The sequence below is a fragment of the Vulpes vulpes genome, chromosome 10 (assembly GCF_048418805.1).
Source record: "Vulpes vulpes isolate BD-2025 chromosome 10, VulVul3, whole genome shotgun sequence".
Lineage (NCBI taxonomy): Eukaryota > Metazoa > Chordata > Mammalia > Carnivora > Canidae > Vulpes > Vulpes vulpes.
Genome location: NC_132789.1, coordinates 57418160 through 57431214, shown reverse-complemented (window position 1 = coordinate 57431214; position 13055 = coordinate 57418160). Strand labels below are relative to the sequence as shown.

Genomic DNA, 13055 nt, shown 5'->3' with positions numbered 1-13055 from the left:
GACTCAAACATTTAAAAAGGTAATTTATTATATACAATGTACTCATAAGAATTTTCAATATTAATAAATAGAACATTAACTGCTTTTTCTCATCACTTATTTTACATTTTAATATGTTGAAAATGATCTTAAATATTTTATAATGGTTACATACCTATGTGTTCTGTAAGCTGCCCACATTAAAGGTGTCATTCCATTCTGATCCATCATATCTACATCCTGATAGAATAAAAAGAAAGAAATTTTTACTGTCTGACTTTTAAGTTCCTACCAAATTTACTCGGAAAAATCTATTTACATATCATAGGAGAAGCCAATGTAACATTACTCAATTAAGGTTGATTTCTGAAAATTTTTCTTTTCTAATTTTCTTTTTCTTTTCTAACTTTAAAATAAACTATCATTTGTCACTAAATATTTTCATTAGTGGGATATATTTAGTGGACTATACATTAAATATGTATTTAAGTAACATATTTATAGATATCCTTTTTCAGATGCTTTAATCACCCTTTCAATGTTTTACATTTAGAAATCTTGATCTATTCTTCATCTTTCATTCACAGAGGATAAGTTAAATGAAGTCTGTGAAAAACAGATTTATACCATTTCATGAAAGAGGAATAATAAAACCTTGTTTATTTCTAGGCATTTCAAGACGAGGAATAAAAAGACTTCTCTTTTCAATAAACTTAAAAAAGTTTTTGCTTTTTATTTTATTGTTACACATGTACATTTTTACAGTCAAATAATTCTGCAAAGTGTGTGGTGATAAAGCAATTCTGTTTTATTCCCCACTATTTTCATCTCTTTTAGTCCTCCAAATCTTAAAATAAGATGACTGAATTGCTACTTTTTGATTTTTCAGTTTTAGGCATTATCTGCTGAGACTCTTCAGTATGTGAAATGAGAATTTCCCTCTTTTCTCTTCCTGCCCCATCACAAATATACACCTGTTTATTCTTTCAAGAGAGCTATTGTATTTTTGGTGCTATAAATATTTGATATTTATATTATAAATGTACATGAATACTATACCCAGCAAAAAATGCATAGTAAACCATGATTATTTTCCTTCTCCCACCCAACTTTTTGCCTTCCTATGATACTTCCCCAACCTTTTGCTTAGCTTTTTAACAAATTACAATTAAAACTACCACCTATTCAACCAAAACTCTTCCCTAGTTAACTAAATCTTTCAAGACATCTTGATGCATCAAGGGTTCTGTATATTTCACTTCCTTAAAATTCTCTCTCCTAACTCCAATCTGGACTATATATGCCTGAGGCATCTGTCTCATTAACTAGAACAGGAACGGGAGTTCTTTGAGGATTAAAATTATATTAACTTCATCTTTGTCTTCTCAGTGCCCAGCAGAGTAAATTATCAACAACCATCTGTTAAGTAAAAAGACATTTATCTATCTACTTGTTTGGGGAAAGTACAGGCTTTAGAATAAGAAAGACATGGTTTTTAATTCTTAGCTGCACCACTTAATAGTTATAAAACTGGCAAAATGACTTTAATTCTCTGTGCTTCAGCTTCTTCATCTAAAAATGCCAATATAAATAATGGCTTTGTAAGATCCCTGTGATGATTATATGGAATAATGTGTGTAAAGCACCTAGCCCATACCCTAGAACATAACAAACGCTTAATAGATAAGCAGTTTCTTAATCTTTTCTTCTGCATCGTCCATTCCTGGATTATATAAAGGCAGCAGATCCAAGTTGTGTTATCTAACATGCCAGTCAGTGCGAGAGGAGAGAGTTATAGTGAGTACACTGCAAAACACTCTATACCTCTATGCAGTTCTCTGTGAGCCATACTCTGATGGGAGTATGTCTCAAATATGAACATTATCCAAGTGTAATGAAGCATAAAAAATGCTGAGAACCAATACATCAGACAAACTAGAACACACATCCTTGGACATCATTAGTTTTAGTTCCTCATCATGAATGCTGAAATCCAAATGTTACACCTATCCATTACAAATCCATTTATGGATATACATTAACAATGGTTGGGAACATCTTATGCAACCTCTCTCAATATTTCCAATATACATATTGATTTTTTTCAATAAAAATCTTTAAGAAAATCCTCTCAGAAATGACAAGTTTCCTTGTTTCTTGAATGAGCCAACTACTGTAACTTAATTTTACTTCTTTCACTTTCTTAATTTTAAGAGAGCTCAACTAAATTTGATGTCCAATTAAAACAAACATGTAAATTCTTGTTTTAGTTTCTTCTTCCTTCTTAGTTGTCTTTTCATATCCTTTTTAAAAAGTGATAGTATTAAAAAATATCAAGTAAAATTAAAAATGTAAAATAATGCCACATCTCTAGAATACTAAAAGAAAAATGAAATTCAACCTTTTCTTTCTTTGGGTCGGGGTTTAAAACTTGGTACTTCTTTTCCAAGTTCAGCCTGGACGTATGGGTATTCTCTATAAGGAAGAATTAACAAGCCCAGATCAAAAGCTTATGGGGATTCCATGATCAACAGGGCTCCATAACTTAGCATTTTCCCTTTTCTCCTGAAAATCATCCAAAAGAATTGGTAGTGAGCACTAAATATATTTTAACAGTATAACTAAAAAGAAACAAATGTGAAGAACAGAATGACAAACTAAATGGAAATGTTATATGTCCTAAGGAATGTAAAACTGATACAATTAACCAAAAATGGAGAAAATGGAAAAAGGCTGAAAAGAAAGTAGAAGTACCTGTAATAGCTATGAATCAAAGGATATTACTTAAAGCTGAAAATCAACTAAAAGAAATGTAGTTATACCTACCAGAACAAAGTTAACACTAAGAAAAACAATATTATAAAGTCAGTTAAAGACAGGAAAGAGAAAAAAATTTACTAAATTTATTATTACTTATAATTGGGAACTAATCAGAACTAATAAAATTTGAGCAAACATCTGATTGAAATAAGAGAACTGTTTGTCTAAGGAACGTATTTACCAAGCAGAAGATAAGATCAAGCACAAAGGCTGGAAGACAAGAGCATATTAGAGCTTTTCAAGGAACAACAGGAAGACTGGTGTATCAAAGCAGAGTAAGTAGGAAGATGACAAAAGAAGGGCCTGAGAGGTATCTCGGACTAGACCACACATGGTTCCGTAGTCCTTCTGCAGGGAAAGACTTTGCACCTCATTTAGAGTATGGTGTCATGAACACTAGAGGAATTTCCTTTTATAATTAGTGTATACATGGAAAAAATAAATACTAAGCTGCTAAAGAAAGTAATCTCAGTGTGGGGAGGGCTAAGGGAAGAAGGTGGAGTTTCATTTTCTAAGTCATACTCTTTCTCTTACCTTTGAATATTTTATAAAAAGCATGCTACTTTTGTAGCGAAAGAAACAAAAATAAAAACTTACTCATGAAAAAGAAAATTGTCCAACATTTATTATCATCATGCATATATTATCATACAAAAGGTAATGTGACAGGTAGAAATTCCTGTCCCTTAAGAATTTTATAGCCAACATCCTGTGCCGAAGTTAAAAAGAATACTGAAACATCCAGACCCCAACATCAATAAGCTAACAAAGACTCAAAAACTGTATACCACTTTTCTTACCCAGTTAAAAACCAAAATAAAAAGTGAACACATATAAATGTATACCTGCAAAATAAAAAGCCACTAACACTATCATGTGTTACAGCACCATCCACTACTCCAAACCCCAATCTAGAAGAAATTTGGGAAAACAAAAGTAATCTGTGGCAGATGGTACCCAAAGATGGCCCAACAAACTTCACCTGCTGGTTCATACCCGTTGTCCACACAATCAACAGAGACTGGCCCTGTTACTTGCTTTAACTGATAGAACAAAAATGTTGCTGTGCCAGTTTAAGACATAAGACTTTAAAAAGGCAGACAGCTTCTGCTTTTATTCTTTCGGTAGCTCCCACCACATAAGTCTAGTTCCCAGGACACCTGAGTGGCTCAGCGGTTGAGTGTCTGACTTTGGCTCAGGGTGTGATACTGGAGACCTGGGATCGAGTCTCACATCAGGCTCTCTGCATGGAGCCTGCTTCTCCCTCTGCCTGTCTCTGTTTCTCTGTGTTTCTCTCATGAATAAATAAATAAAATCTTTGAGAAAAAAAAAAAGTCTAGTTCCCTGCTAGAAAGACTATGTCAATGGGTACCATGGAGAAGGAATCACTATCTTCACTATCTCAGCACTCCAACCGAACCCAGCTTTTTAGCTATTCCTATTAAGGCACAAAGTAGGTGAGTGAGCCATCCTCCATTCCAGTCAAGCCCCCAGTGACTGTAATCCCCAGGGATTAACACAATGGCTACCATCTCGCCAAGCCCAGTCAACCCAAGGTAATAAATGGTTGGCACTGTTCTAAAGCCATTAGATTTTGGGGGTACTCTGTTAACACATATTAGATAATAAACCCCCCTTCTAACAATAAGCCAGTCAATGAAACTTTCCTTACAATCTAATTCACAACACACAAATGTCATTGTGTGGCACTGCCAACAACAAATATCTTAAAGAATCCATAAAATAAACACTATTCGAATTCCAAATCTGCATAAAATTTAAAATAAATGTTAAAAGCAATGAATTAAAATCATTCGTCTTACTCTTATGAGATTCTTAGCTATAAAACTAATGTTTAAGTATAACCAGAGAAATCACATGAAAGAAAAATGGAGTGATCTTAATTTCAACAAAATATATTTATCACAAAAAGATGGTATATATAAACTGGTTTCTGTTTAATGTGGTTATAGTCAGTACACACTCTTGAAAATCAGAAGAGTCATTTAAATCATGAGAAGTTTTCTGATATGTAGGAGGACATGTAATCATGATATGTTTTCGGATATGTAATAATGGAGAAGTACCATTATTTAATGCAGCAGAAACTGATCCTCAACAATTTATTCCCTACTATGAGAAGTACTTAATAGAAAAAATAACCAGTAAAATGTTCAAAAAAGTTTAAATGAATTCAGAGTATATACTCAAAAGATGTAATTAAGGGAAAAAATAGATACCTGAATTTTCTTACTTTCTCAGATTCATCTCTATCATTCTCAAAAATAAAATATGAAATTTAATGGATCACTATCTGGTTTTTTATTATCTTTCTTATTTTTAACTTAACTCTAATACCTCAATATCAAACTAAGTATATTATTTATTTATTCTCTTCCATCTATCAGAAAGTACTATTTAAATATCACCAGGTTGTTACAGTTGTAACACCAATGATATCAGGCATTTAAACCATGAAGAACATCTGATTAAAAGCCACACCATTGTCATTTTTTTACCTGTCCTTTTGCTATGAGATAAGCAACAATTGAGGTATGTCCAAACTGAGCAGCCAGATGAATACAGCTACATCCTTCTCCATCAATTAATGAAGGATCTGCACCATATTTCATTAGTTGCACAACCATAGATAGATGGCCTTGTCTAAAACATAAAAGAATAAACACTTAAATATATAAAGTTATTTCAAACAGGATCTCCTGGAAAGATCATTTTTAAATAGGGCAATGGTGGAAAAGATTACACAATTTTTATTAAAGTTTCTTAAAATATGTATATGTCAAGACATATGGGATAATTAGGATAATTTTATGGTCTTTAAGTCTCAACTGAAATAACAGTCATTTAAATTTTTTAGGTATTTATAACTTATTTAAATATGTAACATAAAATAGTTACTATATGCTACTAGTTCTATTCAATTATAATCTTAATTGTCCCATGACCTGGGCAATTTATTTAATTGTAAATATATAGAGGCTGCATAATTATTACATTTACAAATCCAAAGTTTAACTCAGTTGTAATCTAACTGGATTAATATCAGCATAGAGAATTCCCTAAAGACACTTTGGGACAATAAACTTTGCTGCCAATGCAGGTATAACAGTGTACAGCAATATATTAGTACACTGTTGATATTAACTATTAGCATAGGTTATCCCATTCATTTTAGCATATCATAAAAAAAAGAAAAGTTGTTTAGTTATAGACTCATAAAGGAACCAAAGGAAAAAAAAAAATCCAGAAGCAAATTTAAACCTTGTGGCCCAGTGCAATGGAGTGGAATTTAGGTCTCCTCCAAGTTGATCCACAATAGCACCTTTCGAAATATAGTATCTATAAGACAAAATTTTAAATAATTTAGACAACTTTCATTTCAATTTTAAGAAATTATGTAAAAAACATAAAAATGTTTCCATTGTAGACCTCATACTAATTTATGCCCTTGATGATAAACACTCTTTTGTGATATTTAAAAAATATATTCAGTAGAATTTTTTATCAAACACATCACTCTTCTGTTCTAGAAGAAAGGAAAGTAATTTTTTTTAGTTACAAAAAAGAAGAGCAGTGTCAAATAACAATCATACAAAAAAGGTGGCAGTCAGAGAACCACAGGACTTGGATCAGAGAGCAGCAATAGAGAGAAAAGGTGTAGAATAGGCCACTTAGTCTACCATGGGTAGAAGCTGAGCTTTACTCACAAAATTACTGTAGATTAAATCAAACAATATACATGCAAGAATTTTATAAGTTACAACACAGAGGTTCCTTACAATGACTTAAATTATACCTTTAAAGCTGTGTTGCTTTAAAAAGAATGAACAACCTTCTTGCTTACTATATTAACATTATAAAATATTGATATCCTCTGAAATGAACAAGACCTAGCTGCCTATCATAATGTTTACTTTGGATGGATCAATGTAATGAATCTTGACTATAAATGATTTCAAGCCTTTGATGTCAAATGCTTTATGCCGTATATTACTGAGATTCTTAAACTGGTCTAAGTGATTACTGCTTTAGATCACTAATGCATTCACTTTTAATGTACAGTTTTAAACATTTAATATACTCATACTTACATGCTTGATTCAGAATTTTATCGCTTTATGTATTGGTTAAATTGGCGTTTTTAAAGCATTATGTAATGAAGTGCCAGATTCCACTCTATCATGTAAAACAGTTTAAAGTAACCTAACAAAATATTTCCAGACTAAAATATTTCCGTCCAAAATATCAGAGACATTAGACTGAACACAAACACTTAACTATTCCTAAATTCTTTCCTAAGGTATTTGGTAGACATTATATAATAGTTGAAAATGGTTTTTTGAGCCCAAAGAGAAGTATAGCTCAGCCAAACAGCTTTGATAAGAACTGGGATATTTTTAAAGGCAATCTTATTACCTTCTCTATAGTCAATATATTTGTTCCTGAAAGTTATTTTTATTCACATTTCAAATCTTTGCTAGGGTTATGGCAAAAAAAAATGATTTCCAGACTGGTTCTACAGTGCAACTTTTTTTTTTTCATAAGGACAGGAGAACTTTTTTTCTGCATACTAAATAAGAACTATCGCCTTTTCATTGCAAACTACTAGAAGAGAAGTACTAACTTTTTATAACATGTTATTCTTTAAAGCTGCTAAGACCCTAGCTCAAAACTACATAATTCTGAGATGGTCGTGTGATTCTTATTTTTAAACTCAAGCCCCCCTGCTTACTACGAGATTATCAAGGAATGTTCACAGGTACTAATTAATGATCCCTAGGTTTTGAGGTGGGATCATCAATGAACAAGAGATATCAAAAACCATTTGAAAGATGAAACGTAAATAGCTAAAACTCCTATGTCTCCAGAGGGGGATACCAATGAGAAGCGAAATGGGTAAGACTAAGAAATTAAAGGTCACTGTTACCTCTGTAGAATGTAATGAAGAAAGTAGACTATAAACAAAAATACTGACTAAAAGCTAATAAAAGTTGAAAAAAAACAGTTGTTTGGTAACTTATATTTTCACTGAAAGTTCAATATTTAACATCACAGGCATTTTAGCGACACTGAAACAATCAGGAAGCTGATGGTACTAGGTAAGTATTTCTTTGTGCACTGTTATGTTCAAACTTAAAATGTGACTACTCAGAATTTTAAAATTATTGTAATATTAACTCAAATTCTTCTTTTAAAGAATTGGGACACCTGGGTGGCTCAGCAGTTAAGCGTCTTGTCTTCAGCTCAGGGTGTGATCCTGGAGTCCCGGGATCGAGTCCCATATCAGGCTCCTTGCATGGAGCCTGCTTCTCCAGTCTCTGCCTCTCTCTCTGCCTCTCACGAAAAAGTAAATAAAATCTTTTTAAAAATAAAAAAATAAAGTTTAGAATCATTCTTACATCCCTAATCTTCATTGTATGAATGAGGATTTCTGGCTCCAGCCTCAGGCTCACATTGATTTTAACACTCAACCATTCAGCACTTTCTCAAAGGTATATTCAGTACACCTTTACTAGAGAAATTTAAGACTCATGGAATTAAATCAGAGAACCATATGAGACACTATACTGAAAAAACAATAATTCAATGAAAGTTTACACTATAAACAACAATCATAACCTTGCTCAAGTCAGCAGGCATATACTCAAGATACTCAGCTCCTTCTCACAAAGAGAGTAGAAGATTCTTCTCTAAGAAACACTGAACAACTCCAGAGAAAAACTAGAAACAGACATCTGGGAGGATCCTGTTGTGATGTAAGTTCTACAACTTCCAATCAGCTTTGATATATCTCTCCTAAATATGACCAGATAATTGAGGAAAGTTTCAAGTACAGAAGGAGATAAACAGAAGTCTAAAATAAATAGGTAATATATAGAGAAGAAAAATTTAAGAAACAAAACGAAAATTACAATTAATATCCTCCAAAATCTAAGAGAATATACTCAAGATATGAAGAACTAAATATTTTTTAAGGGGGGGGGGGTACAGAGATCAAGAAAAAAAATGCTTGAAATTGAAAATGTAAAAGATAAAATTAGAAATTCAAAGGAAGCACTAAAAGATAAATAAAGAAACTCTCCCCCAAAGCACAATAGCTATATTAGGAGATAAAAATTACTTGGGATATGGAGAGCCTGGGTGGCTCAGTTGGCTGAGCATCCCACTCCTGATTTCAGATTTCAGCTCAGATCATGATCTCAAGGGTTGTGAGATAGAGCCCATGTGGGGTGCCACACAGCACAGAGTCTGCTTGAGATTCTCTCTCTGCCTCTGTCCCTCCTCTTGCTCATGCTCTCTCTTTAAAATGAATAATTAATTAATTTAATTTAATCTTAACCAAAAGAAAAAAAAGTACTTGGGATAATGGTAAGAGAAAGATCTGGTTGGTGTTAGTATCTGAGTTCCTGAGGGGAAAAACCAAACAGAGAAAATGAAAGCAAGGCACTCTTGAGGGCACATGCAAGAACACCTCCCTAATCCAAAAAGGCAAGTTTCCTGATTAAAAGTGACAACTTAATGGCCACAAACTGGATTTAAAGTAAGTCAGTAAATAAATAAAGCAAGCCATATCAGTACACAATAATGTGAACTTTCACAATAATGTGAACTTTTCACATAAAGAAAAAAAAAAATGTTCCCAGGGAAGAAGAATAAGCCACACATACAATGTGTTTTCAGAAAATTTTAAACTCAATATTTTTTTAACAAAGCCCCATGTTCCTTAATAAAGGTCTGACTTGAAATCAAAATGAAATCAAGTATTATTAGTTACTTTTAACAAAGAATCTCAAGGTAACAAAAGACTACTGAAGACAAGAGCTTGAGCTAATCTTTTCTATTTTATTACATTAGGGGAAAAGTTGAAAAATAGTTTAAAGACTTTCACTTGAAAACATCAGAAATACAAACAATCCAGGCTGAGGTGAACATCTCTGCCTTCCCACATTATACTTACACCTTATCATCATGAAAGTGACACAACTACTCTGTTTGCAGTAAGTACCCTTAATATACCCTGATGGAACATAACTGTTAGAAGAGACACGTCCCCATGGGTCTCTCACATTCCCATATGTCTTACAGGTATATGAATAGAATGCAAGGTCCTGACTACTTTTACATAGGTCATTTCTCCGAGCTGTGTTTGTATCAAGCAGCCTTGAGAGATGAGGTAATGTCTCCTGTGGAACAAAGAGCAAGCTTGCTCTTACTATAAAAGCACTGAGTTCCTACTATGTGTGCTAAATCCAACTCAACTGGATGACCTCAAGCCACTCCCCCAGGACCTAGGAGTATGGGAGCCCTATGCAAAAATGATGTTCATGCTATTTGCTGTGCTATGGATATACTGTAGCTTTTAAGTGGAGGTGTAATTCCAAATGCAGTAGAACAAAATAATCCTGAGGCTATGAATACCAGTTGTTATCGAAAACTGCCTTTACCTTGTTTTAGGAAAATAACTTGGGGGGCAGCCCTGGTGGCGCAGCGGTTTGGCGCTGCCTGCAGCCTGGGGTGTGATACTGGAGACCCGGGATCGAGTCCCACATCGGGCTCCCTGCAGGGAGCCTGCTTCTCCCTCTCCCTGTGTCTCTGCCTCTCTCCCTCTGTGTCTATGAATAAATAAATAAAATCTTTAAAAAACAAAAAAAGGAAACTAATTTGGTAGATTATGCACTGTGAAAAATTAAGTTTATCTACCTGAAAATATAATGCACACAGACACCGATTATTAACCTATGCTACAATTACTGACTTTATTCTATAACCTCACTAGTCCACACGTGGCTTGGAACATTTGTAAGGTAGGCAGCAGCAAGTCTTTTTGTCTCTATTTCTCACTTCAGACTTTATTTATTTTTAAACACAAATGTGTTTTTTTTAAGATTTATTTATTTATTCACGAGAGATGCAGAGAGAGAGAGAGAGGCACAGACACAGGCAGAGGGAGAAGCAGGCTCCATGCAGGGAGCCCAACATGGGACCTGATCCCGGGACTCCAGGATCATGCCCTGGATTGAAGGCGGCGCTAAACCACTGAGCCACCCGAGCTGCCCAAATGTGTGGTTTTTTAACCAAGAGACTCCCAACTGTAATATATGAATTAAGGAAATAATAAGGTAATGCTTCAAAATTCTGAGAAAACTATTTTTAATCTTTAAATTCATGGTCAGCCAAGCAACCAATAATGTATAAGGGCAGAAATGACAGTAACTTCAGAACTTTGACCTCCCAAGTGTTCTCTCAGAAAGCTATCAGAAATTGTGCTCTACTAAAACCAGATAGCAACCCCATAGACACAAAAACCTGAGACCCAGGAAACTTAGACCAACACTGGAGCAAAATGATTTCCCAGAATAACAGCAAAGGAAAGTCTCCCTATAATGGTTGCATGTTAGCGCTAAAGAGCAAACAATTTGGGTTGGAGCTGAAAAGTGGAGAATTCCAGGAATGATTTCCTCCATTCCTCACCTCCAAAAATGGAATGGATATATTAGGTGATTCTGTTTCCATACAGAAGAGTTTTACACTTCTAAAAGGGAAGAATTAGTTACAACATAGAGAAAATTTTAAACATGAAGTTAACTATTACTTCAGACAAAAATCAAAATTCCACAAGGAAAGAACAGATAATCATGGAACACTTCTGGGCTTAGCACTGAGAATTTACATACAACAACCTAAACTCTGCATGGTGATTTAACTAAAACTATAGTAGGCGCTGGAAGAATTATTAATGGTGAGGAGATTTAGGACATCTAGTTATCTCAAAATAGAAAGTCAAAATATAGTAACTGATAAGAATTAACAACACAGAAGTTGGCGATTTTATTAAAATTCAAAATTTATCTAACTTTTCTACTCCTATGAATTTTACAGATATGTATGAACATTAGCAAAATGATATGTGACTAAGATATCAATTACAGCACTGGTTGTTAATGATAAAAACATCAACATCAATCTAAACACTCATCTACAGGAAAACCATTAAATAAATTAAACCCATATAACTGATTATATAGCTATTTAAAAATGCAGCTCTTACTTGCATTGTTAATGAGAAATCTTAAAGATATATATATATGAATATATATGAAAAAGCAGAAGTGCTGTCATTTTTTTCTAGATAAATGTAGCAACATAAGTATATGAAATAAAGAGTATATACCAAAAGAAACAGCTCAAGTGCTAAAAATAGTTATTTCGGCTACAGGACTGAGTGGGTAGGGAGGGATTGCCATTTCCCATTGAAGCCTTTAAGTACTATTTGAGTTTTTAAATTGTTTACACATTATTTTGATTAAAATAACATTAACTGAAAAACAAACAGGTTTAGAAGGCTAAATAATTTGAATCAAAAAAGAAAAATAATAATTTGAATCAACCCTCCCATTAAAGAAAACTTAGAAAGTTCAATGAAATCTAAGAAACATTTCCTAAAAAGTAAAACCTAAGAAGATTAACCAGCATTAACCAGGCCCAGATTCAGGAGAACGTTAAAATCTGGAGAAGTTAGAAAACTGCTTGGGCACCATCTGCCCTAGAGATAATTTGCAGACAAGGGAGAGTTGACCAAGAAGCAAGCTAAGCAGACAAAAGCAAAACAAGGGTTGGGACCCAAAACAGTTACACTGTAGCAGTAATTATCGACCATAAGTAAACTGGCCCTAGCTTGGTCTTCAGCCACCTGAATGATCCACAAAATATAAAGCCTTGAAATTAAATTTAAGGTGGGTACAGCAAAAACAAATGGAAATTTCATCTTAGGCCTCCAATTATTCAACAAATAATTTTCAAGCACAATGTCTAGTACATATTTAAAGATAATCAGGCACACAAAGGAACAACATTAACAGATACAGGCTATCTTCTCAGATACAACTATAAAATAACTATATTCACTATGTTCAAGTATACAAGACAAGACTGAAAATTTCAGCCACAGATGATTTAAGTAATACAGGTTTGTAAAAAACAAATGATAAAAATTCTAGAACTCAAAAATAAAATTAGGAACACAATGAATAGATTTAACAGATTATACATAGAGAATAAATGAACTGGAATGTAAGTTAGAGGTTTCTCAGAATGAAGCACACCAAAGGATAGTAGTACATATAGGGCACAAAGTATACAACAAAAAGGTCAAACAGACGTTTAATTGGGAGTTCCAGAAGGAGAGCAAAACAAGAGTGGGGTAGAAGCAATATTTTAAGAAATAATAACTGAGA

The 13055-nt window shown here is 33.5% G+C and overlaps 1 protein-coding gene across 1 annotated transcript in view; it reads right to left on the bottom strand.

The window, feature by feature from the left end:
* The window catches only part of ZDHHC17 (zDHHC palmitoyltransferase 17), an 88179-nt gene that overhangs the window by 38344 nt on the left and 36780 nt on the right, over positions 1-13055 (bottom strand). The window contains exons 4-6 of the mRNA XM_025992153.2: positions 6082-6159; positions 5319-5463; positions 155-219 (exon numbers count right to left, since the gene is read on the bottom strand). Of these exons, the coding sequence (XP_025847938.1) occupies positions 155-219; positions 5319-5463; positions 6082-6159 (288 nt within the window). The remainder of the gene's footprint in view (positions 1-154; positions 220-5318; positions 5464-6081; positions 6160-13055) is intronic.